The sequence below is a fragment of the Panthera onca genome, chromosome F1 (assembly GCF_046562875.1).
Source record: "Panthera onca isolate mPanOnc1 chromosome F1, mPanOnc1 haplotype 2, whole genome shotgun sequence".
Classification (NCBI taxonomy): Eukaryota; Metazoa; Chordata; class Mammalia; order Carnivora; family Felidae; genus Panthera; species Panthera onca.
In genome coordinates this window covers 16,711,464-16,733,795 of record NC_138355.1, presented here as the reverse complement: position 1 = coordinate 16,733,795, position 22,332 = coordinate 16,711,464, and the positions used below count along the sequence as shown (strand labels likewise).

The 22,332-nt window shown below is 39.6% G+C and overlaps 1 protein-coding gene across 11 annotated transcripts in view; it reads right to left on the bottom strand.

Moving 5' to 3' along the window:
• The window catches only part of PRRC2C (proline rich coiled-coil 2C), a 95,817-nt gene that overhangs the window by 23,999 nt on the left and 49,486 nt on the right, over positions 1–22,332 (bottom strand). For all 11 annotated transcript variants that reach the window (XM_060643506.3, XM_060643511.3, XM_060643501.3 and 8 more), the window contains exons 13-22: positions 20,845–21,014; positions 20,136–20,391; positions 18,939–19,149; positions 14,718–16,967; positions 12,464–12,672; positions 8,014–8,168; positions 5,911–6,691; positions 5,418–5,503; positions 511–699; positions 131–382 (exon numbers count right to left, since the gene is read on the bottom strand). In XM_060643506.3, coding sequence (XP_060499489.3) covers positions 131–382; positions 511–699; positions 5,418–5,503; positions 5,911–6,691; positions 8,014–8,168; positions 12,464–12,672; positions 14,718–16,967; positions 18,939–19,149; positions 20,136–20,391; positions 20,845–21,014 — 4,559 coding nt within the window. The remainder of the gene's footprint in view (positions 1–130; positions 383–510; positions 700–5,417; positions 5,504–5,910; positions 6,692–8,013; positions 8,169–12,463; positions 12,673–14,717; positions 16,968–18,938; positions 19,150–20,135; positions 20,392–20,844; positions 21,015–22,332) is intronic.

Genomic DNA, 22,332 nt, shown 5'->3' with positions numbered 1-22,332 from the left:
AAGAAAGAAGAAGAAAGAAGAAGCAGAAAGATGAAGGAAGAGAGAAGAGGAAGAGTATTATCGCTGTTTTCCCCACTCATTCAGACATGGTTTGCATCAACCGAGCCGGTCACCACTGCATGTTGCCTACCTTCACGTTAGTGCCATATTCTGTGGATGAGACTGAAATCATTGTTCCTATTTCAGTAGACATTTCAGAAACTGCTTTGGTTTCTTTTGTTGTTACAGGATCTGTATTTCTGACTGTAGCAGCGCTTGGTTTCTCTTGTCCTTCTGGCTCCACCTGTTGGGCATCTTTCACCTTTCTATTTTTTAACGATCGTTCTTTTCCAATAGGACCTGGTTTGTGTTCTTTGTTTTCTACTGGACTCAAATCTGGAAGCTAAAAATTCAATGTTTATGACAAAAAGGCATCACGACCAAAGACAATTCATTGAAAATTAATTCAACTTTAAAACTGTTAACCGTTCTCCTTTAAATGTTAGTGGCTTTCATATGAATTATATTTACCTTCTGGGCTTTGATAGGGCCTGCCCGAGGCTGCTTCTGCCGTTGTTCTTTCGGTTCAGGTATCTTGTCCGTGTTTTTTTCCGAAAGCACAGGCACAATTTCATTTTCATTCCCATTTGAAGCTGGAGCACCAAACTGAATTGTGTCAATGCCAATTTCAACTCCACTTTCTTGACCATTCTTTGTTCCCTAGGAAGAAAATATTTTAAAACTTGATTATTATCAAAGCAAACGGAGTTCAAAGATGACTTAATGATGTATGTAGCACATATTTCATAACAGGAGGTTTGAAGCGATCTATGCATTAACTGACACTGATCATGTTTTAAGAGAACTTTCCTTTAGCCACTACTGATCTGTATTTAAAAACGACTCATAAAATGAAAACCAGGACAAGACTTACGTTTTCTAAAGTCCTGGCTTTAAGAGTTAGAAGTTTGAGTGTGGGCAAATCATAGCCTCAAGTTACTCACTCATTTATAACAAATGTAAAAGCGACAGACACACAAAGACAGCATCAGCAACAAATAAACGGATGAGGGAGAGAAGAAAGATAGGAACACGTGTCACATACTTAAGTTTCCTTTAAAAGAAAATGAAATAATGTCCATGAAAATACTCTGTGTTTGGTAATAGAGTGCACACAACTTAGGAATCAAATTAAACTGCTAACTTATGTGGCATCTTTGTGCAAGGCACTAATCCAGACACCAGGAATCTAACTTAGTCTAACTTGCAGAATTCGCATTACAGCATATGGAGAAAATGAACAACTTGAAAGGGATATGCAAAAATCAATACATGGTTAAGCCACTTCAGATTGGTGGACAAAAAAGGCCCTGAGGAGGTCACACCGAAACTTAATCTAAAAGACCAAATCAGGGGGAAGTGTTTCTAGCAGAGAAAACACCCGGTGTAAAGGTTAAGAATTAAAAAAAGGGTAGTGGAGGCTGGAACATAGCAGGTGTTAGCAGCTGTGGTAGAAGATGAACAAGTGGAAAGCTAGACAAAATAGGGTTTTCTAACCTAGAGAACATTTGTAACAATTACTTAATCTTTTCAGGAAGAACGAACAAACAAACAAAACTTGGGACAAGGTTCAACTTCAGGCCTTGGTCTTACAATCAAATCATTATGTCCTATCAGCGTAGGTATCCCTGAACTTAGCGTATCAGTCAATTTCTGTGTAAGGTTACTGTTACATTTATCACTGTAACAATATCAACGGTATGAAAAGAACATGCCATTCAGATTTTATTTTATTTTGTTTACTGGGGAGAGGGGGCTGGAGGAGAATCTTAAGCAGGCCCCAAGCTCAGCGTGGAGCCTGACACGGAGCTAGATCCCACGACCCCTGGATCATGACCTGAGCCGAAATTAAGAGTCGGATGCTCAAGTGACGGAGCTACCCAGGTGCCGTCAGATTTACTTTTAATATGTGAATATTCTCTTTCAAATACAGGCAAACATTATTGATGTAACTTAGAATAAAAATCTCTATTTGCTTTAGTCAATGATGAAATTCTATAATCCAGTGTAAATGTACAATTAACATTAGAAAAGCAAAATAGTGCAGAAACTAATCACTGAAAGCTATTGATTTTATGTACAGAAACAATTAAGAACTTATACATAGTTTAATGAAATGCAAAAACAGATTGACAGTTAATAGCACTATTACAGAATGTGAGTTTTAGGAAGAATATCATATCCTTTGAAACAAAAAATATTTATAATGAAACTGAGATCATATTATATCACCAATCTTGATGGGTCTATTTGGTGTATCTAACATTCATAGCACTGAATGAAACTATCGTAAAGAACTGTACTTCGGGGTGCCTGGGTGGCTCAAACCGACGCCCAGGCTCCGTACTGACAGCGTACAACCTGCTTGGGATTCTTCTTCTCTCTCTCAAAACAAACAAACAAACAAACAAACAAACAAACAAACAAACATTTAAAGGGAAAAAAAGAACTGTATTTCACTAGAGTCATTCAAGAAATCCCATCAAGGAACACCTTCCAACCACGAAATGAATTAAAAGTGAACTGTAACTTTGCTAGCTCAAAGTTCACCATGAGGCAATATTCCAAAATCATGTGCAATGAACATCAACCAAAAAATCACGTTCTATCCAGAAAACATAAAAAGGATAAAGAAAGACGTGAAAAAAATGAAATACCACCAAAGTATCTTCCTCTGCTACCTGTCTGAAGGCAGATGTGAGCATTCTTTCAAGTATGCTTTCTACTGCAGTACTGGAAACCCATAGGAGAACGTCTACAAGAAAAATCTTGCAGCTAAGAGTGCTGAAAAATCATTCCAGTACTTCAATGTCAATTTAAAAACTGGTAACAAACAGTTTAATACTCATTAAATCCAGTGTACCCATCCAAAACACAAGAAACACTTTCCACCCCGTCTTTCGTTATCAGTAGGAAATAGCTTGAACTTCCTATATAAAAAATGCTACGATTAATCCTAATGCCTATATCAACAGGAAAAAGAAAAATGATTAAACTGAGGATCTTAAATACTGAATGCAGTGACTCCAAATTATACTTTTCTCTACAGGCATTTTTTCCCTCCCACTTTCTCTTAAATTCACTCTAACCAGGCTCTCATGCCTACTGCTCCACTGACACTACCCTTGTCAAAGTCACCAGTGACCACCACATTATTAGTTTCAATTCTCAGGCCTATCTTACTTGACCTTTCAGCAGAATCTGACACATTCAATTTATCCCTCCTCTTTTCAACTCGTTGTTCACTTAGATCCTCCAGGGCACTTTTCCAATCACAGCTTTTTATGAGTTGGAAAGCCTGAGGACTTAGCTTCTGATTCTCTTCTCTTTTCTAACCACTCTTAGAATTCATTCTCCTCTGGTGGCCTCATCCAACCACATCACTTTAAGTGCCTACTAATGACTGAAATTCATGTCTCCAAACCAGATAATCTCCCGTGGACTACAGACTCTTCCATCCAACAACCTACCCAACGGCTCCACTTAGATGTGTAACAACCTAAATCTAACGTGCCCCAAACCAAATTCCCTCATCTTTTCCCCCAATGCTGATCCATTTTATAGCTTCCCAGTCAAAACCGATGGAAACTCTATTCCTCTCGTTCAAGTCAAAAACTTTGGAGATAAATCTCATTCTTTTTCACATACGATATTTAATCCATCAGCATGTCAGCTTTCTTTATCTTCAAATACCTAAAAACCAACCATTTCTCATCATCTTGAATGCCACTCCTTGGTTTAAGTTACCATAGTTTGGTTATTATGATAGCATCTTAACTTCTACTCTTTGCCCGCCCCCCCCCCACTAGTCTTAACAAACTACTCAGAATAACCTTTTAAAAGTCAGGTGCTGTCATTCTCTTGCTTAAAACTATCTATTATCTTCCTGAGTCTCCCAAAGGCCCTGTAGGGGCTGTCTTCTGTTATGCTTCTAGCTTCATCTGTTCTCTCTCCATCCCTTAAGTTCACTACAGCCACAGAGACCTCCCTGATCTTCCTCAAACACATCAGCCATATCCCTCTCCCCCGGCTTTTGTATTTGCTGTTCTCTGAATCAGGAATTCACTTTTCCTCAGAAATCTTAATAGCTTGCTCTTACCTCTTCTAAGTCTTTAACTCAAATGCTCACCTAAGGAGCATTTCTTAGCCAACCAATTTTAAATGATCTCCATATCTCTTGGGAAATTACTTACATACCTTCCCTACTTGGCTTTTCTCCTCAGCACTGATCACCATTTAACATACTATATGGTATATGTTAGTGGTCCCCTCCCAACCACAACGGAAGCCCCATGAATACAGGGCTTTTTGTCCATTTTTAATCACACTCTCTCCCTGTTTTGTAAACCCATGAGTTAGAACACAGCCTGGTATACCACAAGTGCTCAAGAAATGTTTGTTCAATGAATAAGTGAAAACCTGCTAACCTAAATAGTCATTTACCAATACTGCACATTTGAGAAATTATGGCAAAACTTCTGTAAACACTGCTTCTAAGTAATTATACTGTCTAATTAGTCGAGCAAAAACATGGTAGAAAAGTAAAAAAAACTAGTAACTGCACTTATATTCTTTGTATCACAAGCACTTTTATTAAGACTTGAATTAAAAAATGTTAACCTCAGGGCACCTGGGTGGCTCAGTGGGTCGAGCATCCACTCTCGATTTTGGCTCAGGTCATGATCTCGAGGTTTGTGGGCTGGAGCTCAAGTCGGGCTCCACACTGACTGCACAGAGCCTGCTTGGGATTCTCTCTCCCTCTCTCTCTGCCCCTCCCCACCTCACAGTCTCTGTCTTTCTCTCTCAAAATAAATATTTTTAACAAACCTAACTAAAAAAAAAAATGTTAACCTTATTAGGTCTAAAGATGAGAAATAGCTTATAAATGTAGAGATCCAGCAGCAATATTATCACTTAGGAACTTGTTAGAAACGTATCCAGGCCTGGGTGACTGGGTGCCTCAACTGGTTGAGGATCTGACTCTTGATTTTGGCTCAGGTCATAATCTCAGTCTCGGGATCAAGCCCATGTCGGGCTCCATGATGAGTGTGAAGCCTGCTTGAGATTCTCTCTCTCTGCCTCTCTCCCCTGCTTGAGGGGAAGGAAGGAGAGGGAGGGAGGGAGAGGGAGGGAGAGGGAGAGAGAGAGAGAGAGAGAGAGAGAGAGAGACAGACAGAGAGAAGGAGGGAGGGAGGAAGGAAGGAATGTATGTAGGTCTCAACCGACTTAATGAAGTGGAAAACTCTGGGCAGTGGTCTCAGCAATCTCTTTTAATAAGTTGTCCAGGTGACTGTGATGCACGCTCAAGTCTGAAAACTATTTTAAGGGAACTCCGGTACACTAACCCCAACTAAGGCCATTATTAAGTCTACTCCTACCTCTGATGAAGTAGCTGATCCAAACGATGTTAGGGGCTTATTCCACGCACTGACTGAAGGTGGCTGTGGTGGACTAATGGGACCTACTAAAAAGAAGAAGTCACGGGAAATGAGACCATTAAAATTTAGAGCTCGATAATCCCTAACCTATTTTACCTTTTCTTTCAACAGTAGCCTGACAATAAAACAGTGACTTTCACGATACACTTAAGAGAATTTTGTAGACCAAAATAAATAGATGTCCCCCCCAAACAGTGTACTTTTTTAATCAACACAAAATTGTGTCCATAAAATATGGCTGTTAAAAGTATAACACATTTGTTTTAGAAACAAAGCCTTCAAGAAAGGAAGCGAAGAAAAAATTACTATTACTGCTTCTTACTAAGAAAAAAATAAGGTGGCTAGGAAAATATACCAAGTGTATAAATGAAATTGAAAACAAACCTAATATTCTCATGCCATACCCCACCCGTCACTTCTCTGTTGAACTTACATTTCTTTGAGATGTCATTCAGCACAGCTGGTGGGGCCACCTTGTTATCCCATAATTCAGTTGTAAGTGTGCCATGTGACTGTGAGGTCTGGATGGATTTTCCCGTGGCTACGTAATCTGTGCCATTAGGTGTCTGAGCTGAAGGTAGTCTGATTGAAGGTGGTGGCTGTTTCGAAGACTGTGTCGTAGTTTGAAGTGGACTCTGGACTGGTTTATGAGTCTGGCCCTGAGTCTGGGCTGGTGCGGTGGGGGCTGGAGCAGAGATGGGGACGAGGGCTGGAGCTGAAGGTGGGGCGGTGACTAGGGTCGGGGCTGGGGCCGGGGCCGGGGTCGGGGTTGGAATCGGGGTTGGGCCGGCTGGGGCTGAGGCAGCTGGGGTTGAGGTTGAAGCCGGGGCTAGGGCAGAAGCAAGTATGGGAATGGAGGCTGAGGCGAGGATGGGCGCTGAGGCTGAGGCTGGGGCTGTGGCGAGGATGGGGACAGAGGCTGGGGCTGTGGAAGAGACGGTAGCTGCAGCTGAGGTGGAGGGTGGGACAGGAGCGGAGGCCGAGGCTGGGAGTGGAGACGAGACTGCAGTTAGGCCTGGGGCTGGGCCTGGGCCTGGGCCTGGGGCTGGGCCTGGGGCTGGGCCTGGGCCTGGGGCCGAGGCTGTAGCTGGAGCTGGAGCTGTAGCTGGAGACTGGGCCTGCTGGGGTCCTGTAGCTTGTTTTTTGGCAAATCTTGGAGGAAGCTTAGAAGTCTGACTTCTTCCCTTCTCATTTGCATTCTTTTTGTTCCAGACCTTAAAAAATTGTTAAGAAACATTTTTGTCAATAATGTAGCTGAAAGTTAATGGTCTATGAATATCTCTAACAAGATCTACTAATTTAGTCCCTTTAGTTTTCAAAATAGGTACTTGATAGAGCAAAAATATCAAAGCTGCAATGAGATTTTAAATTATGAAAAGCCAAGATGTTACTAGGGACAAAAGACAAATATGTATTATACATTCTTGATATATAGTTTCATAATCTCTTTCACAATTCTAAAAGTAAAAAAATTAAGGAATTTTTCAGTGAATTCAACTGGCAGCAAAGTCTGCCCTGATCTGGGGCACCTGGGTGGCTCAGTCGGTTAAGCGTCCAACTTTAGCTCAGGTCATGGTCTCGAGGTCAAGAGTTTGAGCCCCGCATCGGGCTCTGTGCTGACAGCTCAGAGCCTGGAGCCTGCTTCGGATTCTGTATTTTCCCCTCTTTCTATGCTCCTCCCGGGCTTGTGTGTTCTCTCATTCTCTCTCAAATTAAAAAAAAAAAAAAAAAAAAAAAAAAAAATCTGACCTGATCTGACAAAAAACTACTTACTGGCTTCGCTCAACTTACATCTGCCACAGAAATATTAATCTGTGGGTGTGGCCGAGGTCTTATGCCATATAGGATACCATTTTTATCTTAAAAATTAATGAATGAATAGATAAATAGACAAATGAATGAATGACTTCTGAAAATACCTAGTCCCAAGGGCTATATTCAACTGAACTCAATATTACCATTCACATAGAATTTTTACAGTGTTTCTTGTTTTTGGGCCTTCTCATTTGTCAGAGCTTATTATCACTAAGATCTATATGTTTTATTTATTTTTATCCTGTGTCAGCATTTAGCAAAATGGGTGTCTGGGTTGATTTAAATGGGGTAACTTACCGTGATGCATACTGTGTTTAAATGAACTAGTTTAGATTATAATCAAAACTTTTACAGGTCAAGAATCTGCAATTTATTGTATCATGGCAGGTGTCTTCAAGAGATTCCTAAGATAATTTAAAATTAACTAGCTCTGCCATGAAGTAAGATGGGACAAATAAGATGACCAGTACTGAAACATGAAACATTCCTGAATGAAAGATGGTCTTCTCTACGGCAAACAGTGAGCTACGGTGATTACATTCTATTTAACATTTACCTCAATTCTGGTTAAAAACAATTTAAAGTTGTGACAATCAAAGCCATTTAGAACACATGAATAAATGCAGCCTTGATATTATAGGTAGATAGAAACCTTTTGATTATTTGCTAATATATTTTGGGCAACAATCTAAGTATCTAGTAACAAACTGAAACACTAAACCTGTATGATTTGTTCTTCCTTCTTTCGACGTTCCTCATCCTGTAAACGTTTTTGTTGTTTTTTGGAAACCACTTCCGTAAAACCATCATCATTCAAATTTGACTGGGGGTCTTCAACTACTGTTACTTCAGGATGGTCGTCAATTATAACAACACCTATGGGTACGGAAAAAGATTTAAAATGATATTTTCTGTTTTTCAAATGAAAAGATAAACACATGTTTAATCCAATAGTGAAGAAAGAAAGAAAGAAAGAAAGAAAGAAAGAAAGAGAATAAAAGAAAGGCAAAGCAAAAATCTTGTTCTGATAATCCACAGTATAACCCAATTCCCAAACCATAAAGTAGCCATTTGTTACTAAGATTTGAAGAGACTTAATAGATACATGATTTCGTAAATAAGGTTAAATTTTTTTTTTTGACTTTTTGAAGTCCCTGAATGATATGCATCTTTTTTTTTCCCCAGCAATACAGTGGTGTTATCTTTTAAAACACTCTACTATCTTAGTCAAATCATGTAACCTCTAATTCTCCCAGGATCCAATCTGTATCGCGCTATACGCATCTACATAGCACTTTACTTGTATCTAACCATTCTAAGAGGTGGATATTACTATTGTTTCTCCTTTTCAAAACACGAATAAACTCTCGAGAAGCTGACATGCTAAAGGTGAGCTGGTGAATAGCCAAGCTGGTCTTATGACTCTTAATGCCTGTTTTATGCAGACCATTGTCTACAACGTGTAGTTGGTTAAAAACAAACAAAATGTATGTGAAAGTTCTACGTGAATGTAAAGTAGCACAGATGTACGCCAAGTCATAATAACCTTGCAGATTAGTAATTCAAGATGTATTTTCAACTCATTGTCCAACTAACAATTATTTGGGCTATCTTCCTAAAACTATACATCCTAGAAAGTGTAAGAAATCTAGATCTCTTAAGTTTATTTACTTATTATTTGAGAGGGAAAGAGCACGAGTGGGGGAGAGGGGCAGAGAAAGAGAGAGGAAGAGAATCTCAAGCAGGCTCCAACATGGGGCTCAAGTAACCTTGAAATCACAACCTGAGGCGAAATCAAGAGTCGGATGCTCGACTGACTGAGCCAGCCAGGCGCCCCAAGATCCCTTAAATTTAATATTTAAAAGAAAACTTAAAATAGGTCAGGCAATGCAAACTGTGGTTGCAGGTATGTTTCCAAAATAAATATAAGAAAATGGTGAGGCTGGGAAGCCTGGGTGGCTCAGTCGGTTAAGCATTCGACTTCGGCTTAGGTCATGATCTCATGATTCAGGAGTTCAAGCCCCACATCAGGCTGACTGCTGTAAGCCCTGAACCCGCTTTTGGAGCCTCTGTCCCCATCCCCATCCCCGCTCTTCCCCCACTCATGTTCTCTCTCTCACAAAAATAAACATTTAAAAAAGGGGGAGGGTAAGGCAATTCAAGTAAGTTATGTTAATTTGTAAAACATATACATCTTAATTGGGGAACACAAAACAAAAATATGAATTTGCTTGGGAATGATACATATACAACTCAGAAAGGTGATAACCTGTGAGGGATGGCAAGAGGGTATCATCCGGGAGTGGTTTGTAGGGAATCCACTTGCAAACAATTCTCTTTACATAGCTAAAAATTTCCACTTATGTGAATAGTGACAGGAAAACAAAAATACTAAGACTGGCTCCTACTTTTTAAAACCTATTACTGTTCTTGTTTTTCTGTTTTACAAAATTTTAAGTAATCTCAGGGACGCCTGGGTGGCTTAGTTAAGTGTGTGACTGACTCTTGATTTCGGCTCAGGTCATGATCTCATGGTTTGTGAGTTTGAGTCCTGTGTCGGGCTGTGTGCTGACAGTTCAGAGACTGGAGTGTGCTTTGAATTCTGTCTTTCCCTCTCTGTCTGCCCCTCCCCTGCACATGCTCACTTGCTCTCTCTCTCAAAAATAAACATTAAAAAAATAATAATACAATAATGTAAGTAATCTCTACATCCAACGAACGTGAGGTTTGAACCCACAACACCAAGGTCAAGAGTTGCACGCTCCACTGACTGAGCCAAACTGGCACCCCATGTTATTTTGCTTTTCTAATAAAACCTTGATTGGCTCTGATTTATCTATGATACTTCTACTATGTGGGGTTTTAAGTCCTTTACAAGATTAACTCTAAAATGGAACAGCACTCATTTCAATGAAAGGTCTTAGACAAGTCACTGGATGTCGTGCCGTCCATTACATCACAGCGGTAAAGAGACCTTCAATTGTAAGTTCATCTCAGTCTCCCACTTAGACTACATCGTGTGTGTGTAAAGCTTTTCTTCATAGCCATGCCATCACTCATTACTTTAATTTTCTTGCCAAAGACCTTTTTTAGAATCCTCTGAAGAGCTCGTTTGCCCAACTACAGGCAACCTCTATAGAAATCTGAATAATACTTTGTTTTCAACACCCTGTTCTTACCTGGTGCTTTGTAACATTTTGGGCTAAAGAGAAATTACTTAAATGTTATTAGGAAAACAACCTAAGGATGAGTGTATCTTAATGAGTTTTAAAGATGAACAGCCTGGGTGCCTGCGTGGCTTAGTCAGTTAAGCAGCCAACTCTTAACTTCAGCTCAAGTCATGATCTCACAATCGTGAGACAGAGTCTCACACTGGGCTCTGTGTTGGGAGTGGAGGCTGCCTAAGAGTCTCTTCCTCTCCCCTCGATCGTGTGTGCACTCTCTCTCGAAAAATAAAAATGAATAGCTCAATTTCCAACCACCAATTCAGAAATGCAATGGAGTTCTCACCTTTTTAAGTCTTAAGCCAATAATATTAATAGTTCTCTGGAAGACGGAAAACTGGTAAACAAGTATTTGGGAAGATAAGTCTGCCATGTTTTGTGGACTTTTTATAATCTTCATTTGTCATTTTGCAAATACGGTGTTTAGGCTCTCCTCTCTCTTATGGACCACCACAAGGCTGGCATCCAAACTTCCTGCGGGTCTACTTTGTTCTCTCTGTATCAGTGCTTTTTTTTTTTTTTTTTTTTTTAAATTTTTTTTTTTTCAACGTTTTTATTTATTTTTGGGACAGAGAGAGACAGAGCATGAACGGGGGAGGGGCAGAGAGAGAGGGAGACACAGAATCGGAAACAGGCTCCAGGCTCCGAGCCATCAGCCCAGAGCCCGACGCGGGGCTCGAACTCACGGACCGCGAGATCGTGACCTGGCTGAAGTCGGACGCTTAACCGACTGCGCCACCCAGGCGCCCCTGTATCAGTGCTTTTTAACTTGAGTGCTATCAGCATTTTGAGCTGCCCGTCCTGTGCACTCTGGGAAGTTTAGCAGCACCCTGGACCTATACCTACTAAGATGTCAGTAGCATGCAGCCCCCCTGCTATGACAAAACGTTCTCCAGAGATTGCCAGACATCCCCCGGGGTACAAAAATCACTGCTGTTGAGAACCACTGCTTTACATAATCTAACTAAAAAAAAATTTTTTAAATATAACTTATTGTCAAATTGGTTACCGTAATCTAACTAAAAATTCTTAAACAGACGACTAAACCAAGTTTCTTTCTTTCCTACGTGAATCCTAAAATGGTACTCTAGAACAGTAATTCTCAAATATCTGCTTACATCAGAATCACCTGGAGAACTTGTTAAAACACAGACTGCTCCAAGAATTTCTGATTCAGTACATCTGAGGTAGATTTTGTATTTGTCACAAATTTCTAGGTGATGCTGGGACCACATGTGGAGAGCTATTGATTTAGAAACGATAATGCCAAGGGCCTGGGCCCAAAGAGTTTCACAGTTTAAATGACCATTAAATAGAAGAAAAGTCTAGTCTTTATTTTTAATACTGGAATAATAGTACCTAACTTTCCCATTATTACTATGTGGTCTTAGCAGATCTCAATTTTACACAATACTCCCTGCTTAAGTCTCATCTGAATGAATGGCAAATATGGTAAAAATACAGGCATATTCCTTGTTAACTTCCTCACCAAATATTTTCCTATTACTAGTGTTATTCTTCACACTTGATATCCTTTTACTTCGTGGCTTTCTGAAAGTATTTACCCAGAGCAACACTGCCTCCCATCCTATTATTTATTCTGTATTCACCATATCTTAGAAACCAAATTTATAAAGCATACGGAACAGAATTAAGATCTTTGTTTTCTATGTTTTCCTATACCTGTTTGGCAAGGTAGAGTGGTTAATTTTCCCATTAACCTTTTTTATGAAGAATAGTGAAACCCTATGGATTATCTTTAACAAGAACTTTGTTAAGTATTCAAGGCTGTGCTAAAACCTGGTGTTACGTTAGTTCATTTTATCAATTAGTGATTCATAATCACCCTCTGTCTCCACCTTGTAGGCCCAATTCTGGCCTCCTTTAATTACAGTGTCCACTTAAACATAGCAGATGATATATAAATAAAAGGAACCTAAGACATACTTGCATAATTGTTGAGATCAAACTGTGACAGTGCATCTGCTTTCTCTTTGGGTTTTTTGGGGCCTGATTTGGGGTCTTCTCTTTTTTTCCCTGTCGAATCTTTGGAGTTCTTCTGTCCTGTACCATTTGGTGCTCCTTCCTGGTGGTGTGCAGAGCTGCCATTGACGGGATCAACAACAGTTGTGCCCGCAGACTGGTCATCAAATGGCCTATAAAACAGTAATTTGAGTTATTACCACCTCCACATAACCGAACAAATGAAAAACGATTACTGGCCGTTTATAAGTTTAATGTAAGAAGAAACAGTGGGACAGAAGACTCTAACTCTAAAACCAGCAAGACTTAGTGACTTTTCTTGAGTACAATGTCACTAAAACTGAGCTTCCCAATAAAGGAGATGGACTAGCTCCCATGAGTTCCTTCCAGGAATTAAACTCTAGAATCCCAATTGTGCCCTGAAGGTTCTTATTGTGTCTATCATGGTATAAATAAGCTAATCAATATTGTTTATAGCAGAAAATTTAAGATACAAACTAGTCCAAAGGATTCACTACTGGATCTTCTCCACAAGAGGGCAGCATATGAAAATTTTAAAAAGCGCTGCTTACGTGTATTTTTTTAAAAGTTCAATCAGACTTATACATTAATGTAAGTACATAAAAAAACCACTTTTAATTCGGAAATATTTCACAATCCAATGCATTTCTATAGTTTTTGTTTCCTATCAAATTTTATTCTTGGATTTGTTTGTTTAAATTTATGAAAATACACCACAGAAAATGGGTTCACTAATTCATCTTAGCCATTGTTATCACTTGAGATAAAAGCTTACCAAGTGCTTGGCACAAAGCATGACCTCAAATATTAGAAGAAAATCGTTTCTTATAAACGGGACTTGTTGAAAATATTGCCTTTAACTACAACCAACCAGTAACTGCTATATCGGCACATTCAAAGTTGTTACTATCTACATGGCACGAAAGTCTTAAGTTGTTGAGATCTGCATTACACAAAAACCAGATCAAGATTTCCCTTGAGTATTATTACTCAAAACTCTTAATAGTTTGGTTATAGTCAGTAACTTAACTGCAGCTACATATGTTATCCTAATTCTTTTGACCTTTTAAAGGGAGGTTCAAATTCTGTGTTAAGAAAGTACTCAGGAAACACAGTTGGTCATACTATTTCCCTAAAATTTTTCTAAGTTATCAGAAAGCAAAAATATTTTCATTGACGGATGCAGTAATCTGAAATGCTAAGCATATTGTAACTAACCAATGCAGATGACTATAGTAATTATCTGAATAAATTTCTTATCAGCTCAGGCTCCAAACCTAGGAATTTGGTCAAAAACCAGGACATACTATAATAATAGTTGGTTACTATATACCAGATATGTTATGCAATTCACAAATGTCATGTCTGTAATGTTTACCAATGCTTGTAAGTACTATTACTTTCTCTCCATTTTAGTGGAGAGGAAGGAGAGTTTTATACAGAAAGTATCAAAACCTACATTTAAAACTAGGCAAATAAATGAAATCAATCACTCGATCAATAAAGGTAGGCATGCTGCTACTGTAATTTTTCCTAATATTAAATAAACTGATAATTTATTATAAACATTTTAATATTTAAAAGAACAGAAAAAGCTTAACACAGTTTAGGAAAACTGTTTTAAAATAAATCCAAAGATATTTATGTTACTGGTGGCCTTGGTGATTGGGCAGGACTTTGCTTTCTGGGCCTTTATCCAGCTGGATTATTTATTGTAGGTTTGCAACTCAAGAGGAAAATATAATTTATTCTTAAGGTTCGACATTCACTTCCTAGCAACCAGTACAGAACGATAAAACACATGGTTAAAACGTATTCATTTAAATCGCAGAGGACACCTACAAGCACCAGAGTTTTGCAAAGAAAACCCCAAAAAGAAAGGAGGGCTGCTTGTCATCTAGAGGATGACTTACCAACAGGAAGACAATGTGCAGGCCCTTCTCTAAGTGTGAAGACTCTCCTCCTAAAGCTACAAAGTCCTAAGAGGACTCTTCTGGAAAATAACAACTTAGGAGGCAAAGACTCCGGAGACCATTTAACCTCTTTTGCTCAAGCACCCTTACGCTCTGAGAACAGACCAAAAAACTGGGGGAGAACAATGTCTGGGTCCTCTGTCTAGACTGGCTCCTTTGTTCAGTTCAACTTTCAGCTTCTTTAAAGGAACACAAGTTGATTACACTGAAGCCAAAGTACTCACCCTCGCTTCCCACTTTTTGATGGCGGCCCACTTCTCCTTTCATTTCTAGGACCTGAGAAATTCCTTCCAGATTTGGGTGGACCGCTGTTGCCGCGCCTATTCTGGCGATCTACGCCAGGTCTCTGGCTAGAAAAACTTCTCTTTGCTATTTCCCTTTTTGGAGGTAAAGCATTCTCTCCGCTCTTTACAACTGCTTGTGCATTCAAATCAGCATTTTTTTTTTCATCTCTTTCACGCCTCTCATTGAAATCACTGCTTTCAGAAGCTGTTTCCCATTCCTCATTTGCCTGATCTGAAGAGTTCTGATTAGATAAGTCTGGTGTCTTGTTTCCAGAAATCTCCCCAGCAGGATTAACTGGTTCTTGAACGACATTATTAACTGGGCCATTTGTGGGCACTGCCACCTCGTTGGTTTTTGAAGCAGCCTCCCTCTCTCTGAGACGTCTGAATCTAGGTGGCTTGTCTTGTCTCGGTGGCCGGGTAGGACGTTGTCTTCGGGGCCTCTCTCTAGCTGGGTCAAATTTTCGTTCAAATTTTGGAGGTCGTTTATCTGCTGGTATAGGAAGAAACTGCTCATGCCTTCTTGGTGGCTCTTCATCGTCTGGCTTAGGAGCTTCTACCTGCCTTGGGTTCCACTGATTGTCCCGATAAGCAGGTCTTCGGATGGTGGAAGGGCGTGATGGCCGACCTGCAGGATCCCTTCCACCGCGTCGGAATGTTCCCCCTCTGCCTCGCCGTGTAGGCTCTCCCTTAGGAAGGAAGCCTGGTTTCGATTTATCATCATCCCTCACATAAGGTTTTTCTAGAGGTCTGTTATCTATTCGGATGTGATTTTCAGGCTTGAAAGAAGACTGAGGCTTCATGGGCTTTTTGTTTTCAGAACGCTCCTCTCTTTTGGGAAGTTTACCTTTGCTTAAACTATCCTTGTCACTTGCACTTTCATGAATTTCACTGTCTGTGTCAGTCTCTGAACCTCGCTGTCGTCTCCTTTTGGGAACGACTTCAAAATCGGAGCTCTCACTTCGTGTTTCACTTTCTTCTCGCTGTCTGAGAGGTCCTGAGGGCACATGCTCTGTCCGTGGCTTACTGTCTCTATACTGAGGATAATCTCGAGTGTGCCCTCTCCCACCACGGCCACGCCCTCCATAAGAACCTCTATAGCTCCGGCCCCTGGAATAGTATTCGCCTCGGCCTCGACCTCTGTACCCTTGATCTGGAAACCAATCTCTATCTCTCGCTTCTTTCCAATAGGTCCTAGGGGGTAAAGTGGATTCTTTTTTAACTGCTGGTCTTGAATCTGGTCGAGGCCTCTCTACAAGGTCTTTGCTACCAACTTTCTCAGGTTGTTTTTCTTCTTTGACTGTTGGTGCTGTGACAATCTGTGGGTTTACAGTTTTAGCCACAGGCTCTACCTCAACACTACTTACAGGTTCTGAGGGCTTCTCAGCATCTTGAGGTGGCTTTTGAACCAAAGTTGAAGTTTCTGTTGAAGGGAATTTCTCTGGTTCTGGTTGAGGTGGTGGTAGAGCTGACTGTGGCTGAGTTGGCGCAGCAGGCGGTGGGACTGGAGGGACAGGCTCTTTCTTTTCCGTCTTCTCAGGTTTTACAAGTTTCTCAGGGACCTTTTCTCCCTTTTCCCCTTCTTTCTCCTTCCGTTGCTCTCGTTCCTCTTTCATATCTCTAAGTATTGGTTTTTTAATGGGACCCGATCTTCTCACAGGCCTATCACTACCCTCTTCTCTTCTGTTGGAGCTTGGCCTTGGGCCCCAACGAGTTTCCGATTTGGATTTATATAGTTTTTCAGGTTTTGGTCCTTCAGAAGATCGTGTAAAGCCATCCTTCTTTGGTTTTTCCTCAGTCCTTTCTGTTGGTTCCTTTGGATCAGTGCATCTGCTGGTTACTTTAGGAATGCTTACGGATGGCTCACTTCTTTGCTCCTCTGACTTTTGAGTATGGTTAGAGCCATGGGAAACACTTCTTTTCCGGGCAGGCTGACTTTCCGCTCCAGCTGAAATCCGCTCTTCTGGAGGAGTGGATACAGGTTTTTGATCAGGAACATCAAAACAAGCAGACTGATTATTTGTGTCAGTATGGCGAGGTCTAATGTCTTCCACAGATCTGCTTAAAAACTTTTGTACTTCTGTCTCATTTGATTCTCTGACAAAGTCTGCTTTGGGATGAGCCTCTAATTGACTGTGTTCTACAGGATAAGCAGCAGTAATCGGTTCTGGATCCAGTGAGGCTTCAGGCCTAAAATAATGAGAATTCAGAGGCATCGCTATCAACGCAAAAACTCTTTTGCATAAGTGTATAGCAAAACAACCTCTCTAATTATACATGTAAATGAGGGGCGCCTCGGTGGCTCAGTCTGTTAAGCGTCCAACTCTTGGTTTTGGTACAGGTCATGATCTCACACGGTTCATGAGATTGAGCCCAAAGCCGGGCTCCCCTCTGACAGCATAGAGCCTGGTGGAATTCTGTCTCTCCCTTTCTCTCTACCTCTCCCTGGCTTGCGCACACATGAGCTCTGTCTCAAAATAAATAAACCTTAAAAAAAAAAAAAAAAAAAAAGTAAATGGATCCTAATCATAAAAAACATTTAAAAAGGATCCTAATCTTTGTCTCCTTTCCAAGTTTAGTGCAGCATTATTCATAATCGCCAAGAGGTGGAAACAACCTTAAATGTCCACTGACAGACAAATGCATTAAGAAAATGTGGTGTCAGCGTGCCTGGTGTCTTAGTCAGCTGAGCATCCAACTCTTGATCTCAGCTCAGGTCTTGATTTCAGAGTCGTGAGTTCAAGCCCCGTGAAAAGAAAATGTAGTATATACATATATATACATACATGGAATATATATACATACAATGGAATATTCTGTGCTACCAAATGGATAAGAATGTTATGTTAAGTGAAATAAATCAATCGCAGGGCAAACACTGCAGGATTCCACTTATATGAGAATATAATATAATCAAACTCATCCAATCATAAAACAGAATGGTGATTGCCAGGGCGTAGGAGGCAGTAAGATGCAAAAGTTCCTATAAGATGCAAAAGTTCTACAAATGTGCTGTAAAACACTGCACAATATTGTTAACACTGTACTTAGAGTTAACAATGATGTACAAACGCTTAAAAATTTTGTTGAGGGTAGATACAGTATGTTTTTTCCCTCTCATTTGAAAACACATGAACTTCATAAGAAAAAAGAAGTTTAGGCTATGCTGATATGAAGTATTTATTTATTTAAATGATTATTCAATTTTAGAGAGAGAGAGCAAGAGAGAGAGCACGAGCGAGCAGGGGAGAGGCAGTGGGGTGGGGTGGGGGGCGGGGGAGCAGGGAGAGAGAGGATTCAGAACAGGCTCCGTACTGACAGCAGAGAGCCTAAGGCAGGGCTCGAACTCACAAACCCTGAGATCATGATTTGAGCCAAAGTTGGATGCTTAACTGACTGAGCCATGCATGTGTCCCATGCTGATGTGAATTCCAAGACTAAGAATTTCCACCTATAATTATAATCGAAGACTATCTATCCCACAGTAGGTCTATCTTCCCTGATTAATCAGAATGATAAAGCATCACAAAACACACTCCCTTAAAAAGGCAGAAGTTCTAACTTCATAGCTATCAATTATTATAGATCACCAACTGTCTGCTACTTCAAAGTATCTTAGTGTTTATTTTTTAGGTAGGCTCCACGCCCAGCATGGAGCACAGCACAGGGCTTGAACTCATGACCCTGAGATCAAAACCTGAGGTGAGATCATGAGTTGGCCATCTAACCAAGTGTGTTACCCAGGCGTCCCCAGGTTCCCCTAAAAGATCTTTGTAAATTAGTATTTATCCTTCTCTCGGCATTAGAAAACTTCCACAAGATACTGATAATCAAATGTCTACCATTTCTCATCAGTGGAAAAACTATATCAACACTTTAGCTAGACTACGTATCAAGTATCTAATCAACAGTAGAAACTTGCCAATTTTAACATTCAACACTGAATTTCAGTATTTAATTCAGTGTATAGAACTAGGTGACAAAATGCTCTAATACAGAAATGACAGAAAAACAATGCATGTCCAAAAATGAAATGACATACACTACATGGGAGGAAATCAGATTTGTGGCTCAGTCCTAAACCAGGATGATTTTCAGGGACACTACCTACTTTTCATTTCACCACAATATTCAGTTTAGTCTGTTAATTTCTACCATTACCTTGCATCCTCAGGTTCTTCTGTTGCCTTGGGAGCAGTGGCCTGTTGAGGCTCCGTATGAGGATAGGGATCCGACCCCCACATCACACGAGGTTCAGAGAGGGACACTGCATGATCTCTTGCAGATCGTGCTATATGGTCAAATGACTCAGAACTGTTTGGTGATCCTTCCATTTGCTCTCTTCTCATTAATGGCTTGGGAGGAATCATTCCTTTACAAAAGATCAGAAAAAGATGGGGAAAACAATCACTATACACACAGAATCTGGGTTATTAATTACTATTGGGACTCTCTATACTTGAGCTACAGAAATACTTTTTGCCAAGTTTAAGTGATGAACTCAAGAAACGATCAGTGAAAATTACACAAGTTTTTCTGTGAATGAGATTCTTATTGTTGCTATTAAATAGATTTAAGAATTGAGGAAGTGAAACAAAACCACAATAGCAGCTTATTTTTACTTTAAAGGAAGAAAAAAAAGCCTATAAAAATCAGGTAACACATGATGCCTCTATGCATGTAAATAAAAAACATAAAGGATTACACCAACAGTGACAGACTTCCAGAGCAAATATTTCCTATAGAAAATTCCATTAATACAGTTTACTCAGTTGATCAATAATGCTATCAATTATTAAATTTTAAAACTGCAGTATATATTTTAAAATTAAGGCATGACTCTCGATATTTTTATATTATGATCATACCCATAATCTTCCTCGGTATCATTTTGGTAATGTACTATCTGGATTTATTCTGATAGATTCCACACAAGACTGCTAATTCACTGGTTTTCAGCTAACTTATGTGAAAAGTCCAGTGTTAGGTGGAGAAAATGGAAAAGCTGGAATACAGAATATATGACAAAATTCAAATGCTTAAGCACTCAAAAGAATGAAAACAATTTAGCAAATAACAGAAAGCATGATTTAAGACTCAAAAAATGTTTAAATAATATTTACAAAACTGAAAATAACTAGTGTCTTGGCCTTATCACACCGTTGATACAGCGTCTGCCTTTAACTCATCTGTGTGCAAAGTTACAGAAATTTTGATTAAAAATCTAGGCACCCTATTTTAAACTCTTACTCTATTATACCTCTTAAAGGAATTAAGGGTACAAATGGGAGGAAGATGAAAACCTCTGGTCTCGCAGAGCTACAAGTGAGCCATGAGACAACCTCAATTTCGACTTACCAGGATGAATGGGCGGAATATCCATAGCAGGTCTACCTGATATCATTCGAGGATCCATGTATGACTGCATCATGAGCCACCTTGGATCAAAACCCATAGAAGCCAAATGCTGAGGGTGAGGCTGCATGGGCTGGTAAAGAGGTCTGTGTGGTGGGGGAGGGACCGCACCGCTAGATGGCTGTGAAGGGACTGCCTGTGGAAGGACACCTTGCTGCTGCTGCTGCTGCTGCTGCCACTGCTGCTGTTTCATCTGTTCCTGAAAACGCAGGATCACAAATCAAGATTTTAGGTCCATGTGATAAGTATAATCAATCATATCAGAAAATAATGGGCTTTTTTGAATTCTTCCGGGAAAAGAATTCGAAAGACATTTAACAAAGAGAGGTGGTGACACAAAAGAACCAAAGATAAGTTAGGACATGTTGCCTTAAACTTAAGAAATTAATCAGGAAGGAAGAAATCACTCATTAATTAGACTGCAGAAATTGTTACCTAGAAAGGAAGATGGGGTCTATAAATGAAGTAGAGGGGGGACAATGACACAGAGGTTTTCGGTAATACCCATTAGCAACAAACTTTTATTAAAAAGGGAAAGAATTTCAGGGAAAATTTGTGTCCTTTTTGTATTTTAGGTTTCATGTTATACTCAGAGTATTGAACAATAAACCTTTTCAATCACACATACATGATACAATGTTTTTGTTGTTACCTGCTGTCGCTGGAATCGAGGCGGTAAAGACTTCTGAAACTGTTTAAAATAACCAGATAATACAGCAGGTCGAGGCTGAGACCCTGATTCTGGCTCTGTTTCGTGTGCCACTTGTGTGGTCTCTTTTTCACTGCGATTGCTGTCTTGTCTAATGAAAACTGGGTCATCCTCTGTCCAAAGAAAAGGTGAAAAATAACTATACTCATCTATGAGACTTAACAAACACATGATGTGTGCACTGGAGTGAAATTACTAGATTGATATATTAAAAGGGTTAAGAACAAAGAATCCTCAACAGTCCAGAAAACTATCCTATACTCTCATGCTGGTAGCCATCAATGAGATTTACATTAAGTTAACAAAACCTTACATTTCCTCAAAGCTAGATAAGCAAGAAAGAGATTCTTAAGAAAGAAAACAGGCCCAAATGCTTTACCAAGCAAAAATTTGTATTTGATATTTTGTGATAATAAAATATTTCAAATATGACGTATTTCCCATTGTTTCCATAAATATCAATCCTGTCAGTATTTACCTGTGGCTCACTAGGACTTACGTGAAAACACAAATGGCCTAAACTTAAATAACAACACAATAATTTTTTGATCAACAGACTACTAGGAAAAAGGAAGCCAATCAAAGTCTGACAAGAGTGATCACCAGCTATCTTCAAACATATAAATTATTATTCTATGTACAGTATATATCACGAATGATACCAAAAAGAACTATACACATACTTACTAAATAAATAACAATTCTGCATTCTAAAGAAAACCAGAGCTATATTTGTTCCAGAGAATGCCATTTGTCACAATTACAAAGCCAAGTTCATTATGAATTCTTTTCTCACAGAACTAGGGATGAATTTTAAAACAAAGTTTATTTTGCCAGTGTAAAAATCATGCTCTAAAAAATCACAAATCACATTTTATTGTTGGCATACATTTGACATTAAGTGTTGTAAAAGGGAAAATAAAATATTGGAGAGAAAAAAAGAGCCAAGTAGATGCAATGCTTAAAACCAAAAGGGTACATCACGCTGAAAAACCTAGCAAAAATTAAATTGCCATCAGAGAATATATATGAATAAAAATAAAAACGCCATTAAATAATGATTAAAAAGAAAAGTATAAATAATTTGTGTCGGTATAGTCCTCACTGACAGTTAAATCAATCGGGTGAATACATGTATTCACTGGCGGAACAAGGACTAAAATATGAATTTCCTTATTTCAAATCTATACTCCTTTCTCATCATCTGTTAATGAGATTCTCTGAGGTTGTTCTCTTTTAGCATCCATTAATATTAAAGTATGCCAATGATGGGGTGCCTGGGTGGCTCAGTTGGTTAAGTGTCTGACTTCAGCTCAGGTCACAATCTCACAATTCTAGAGTTCATGCCCCGCACTGGGCACTCTGCTGTTAGGAAAGCCTGCTTCAGATCCTCTATCTCCCTCTCTCTCTGCCCCTCCCCTGAGCATATGT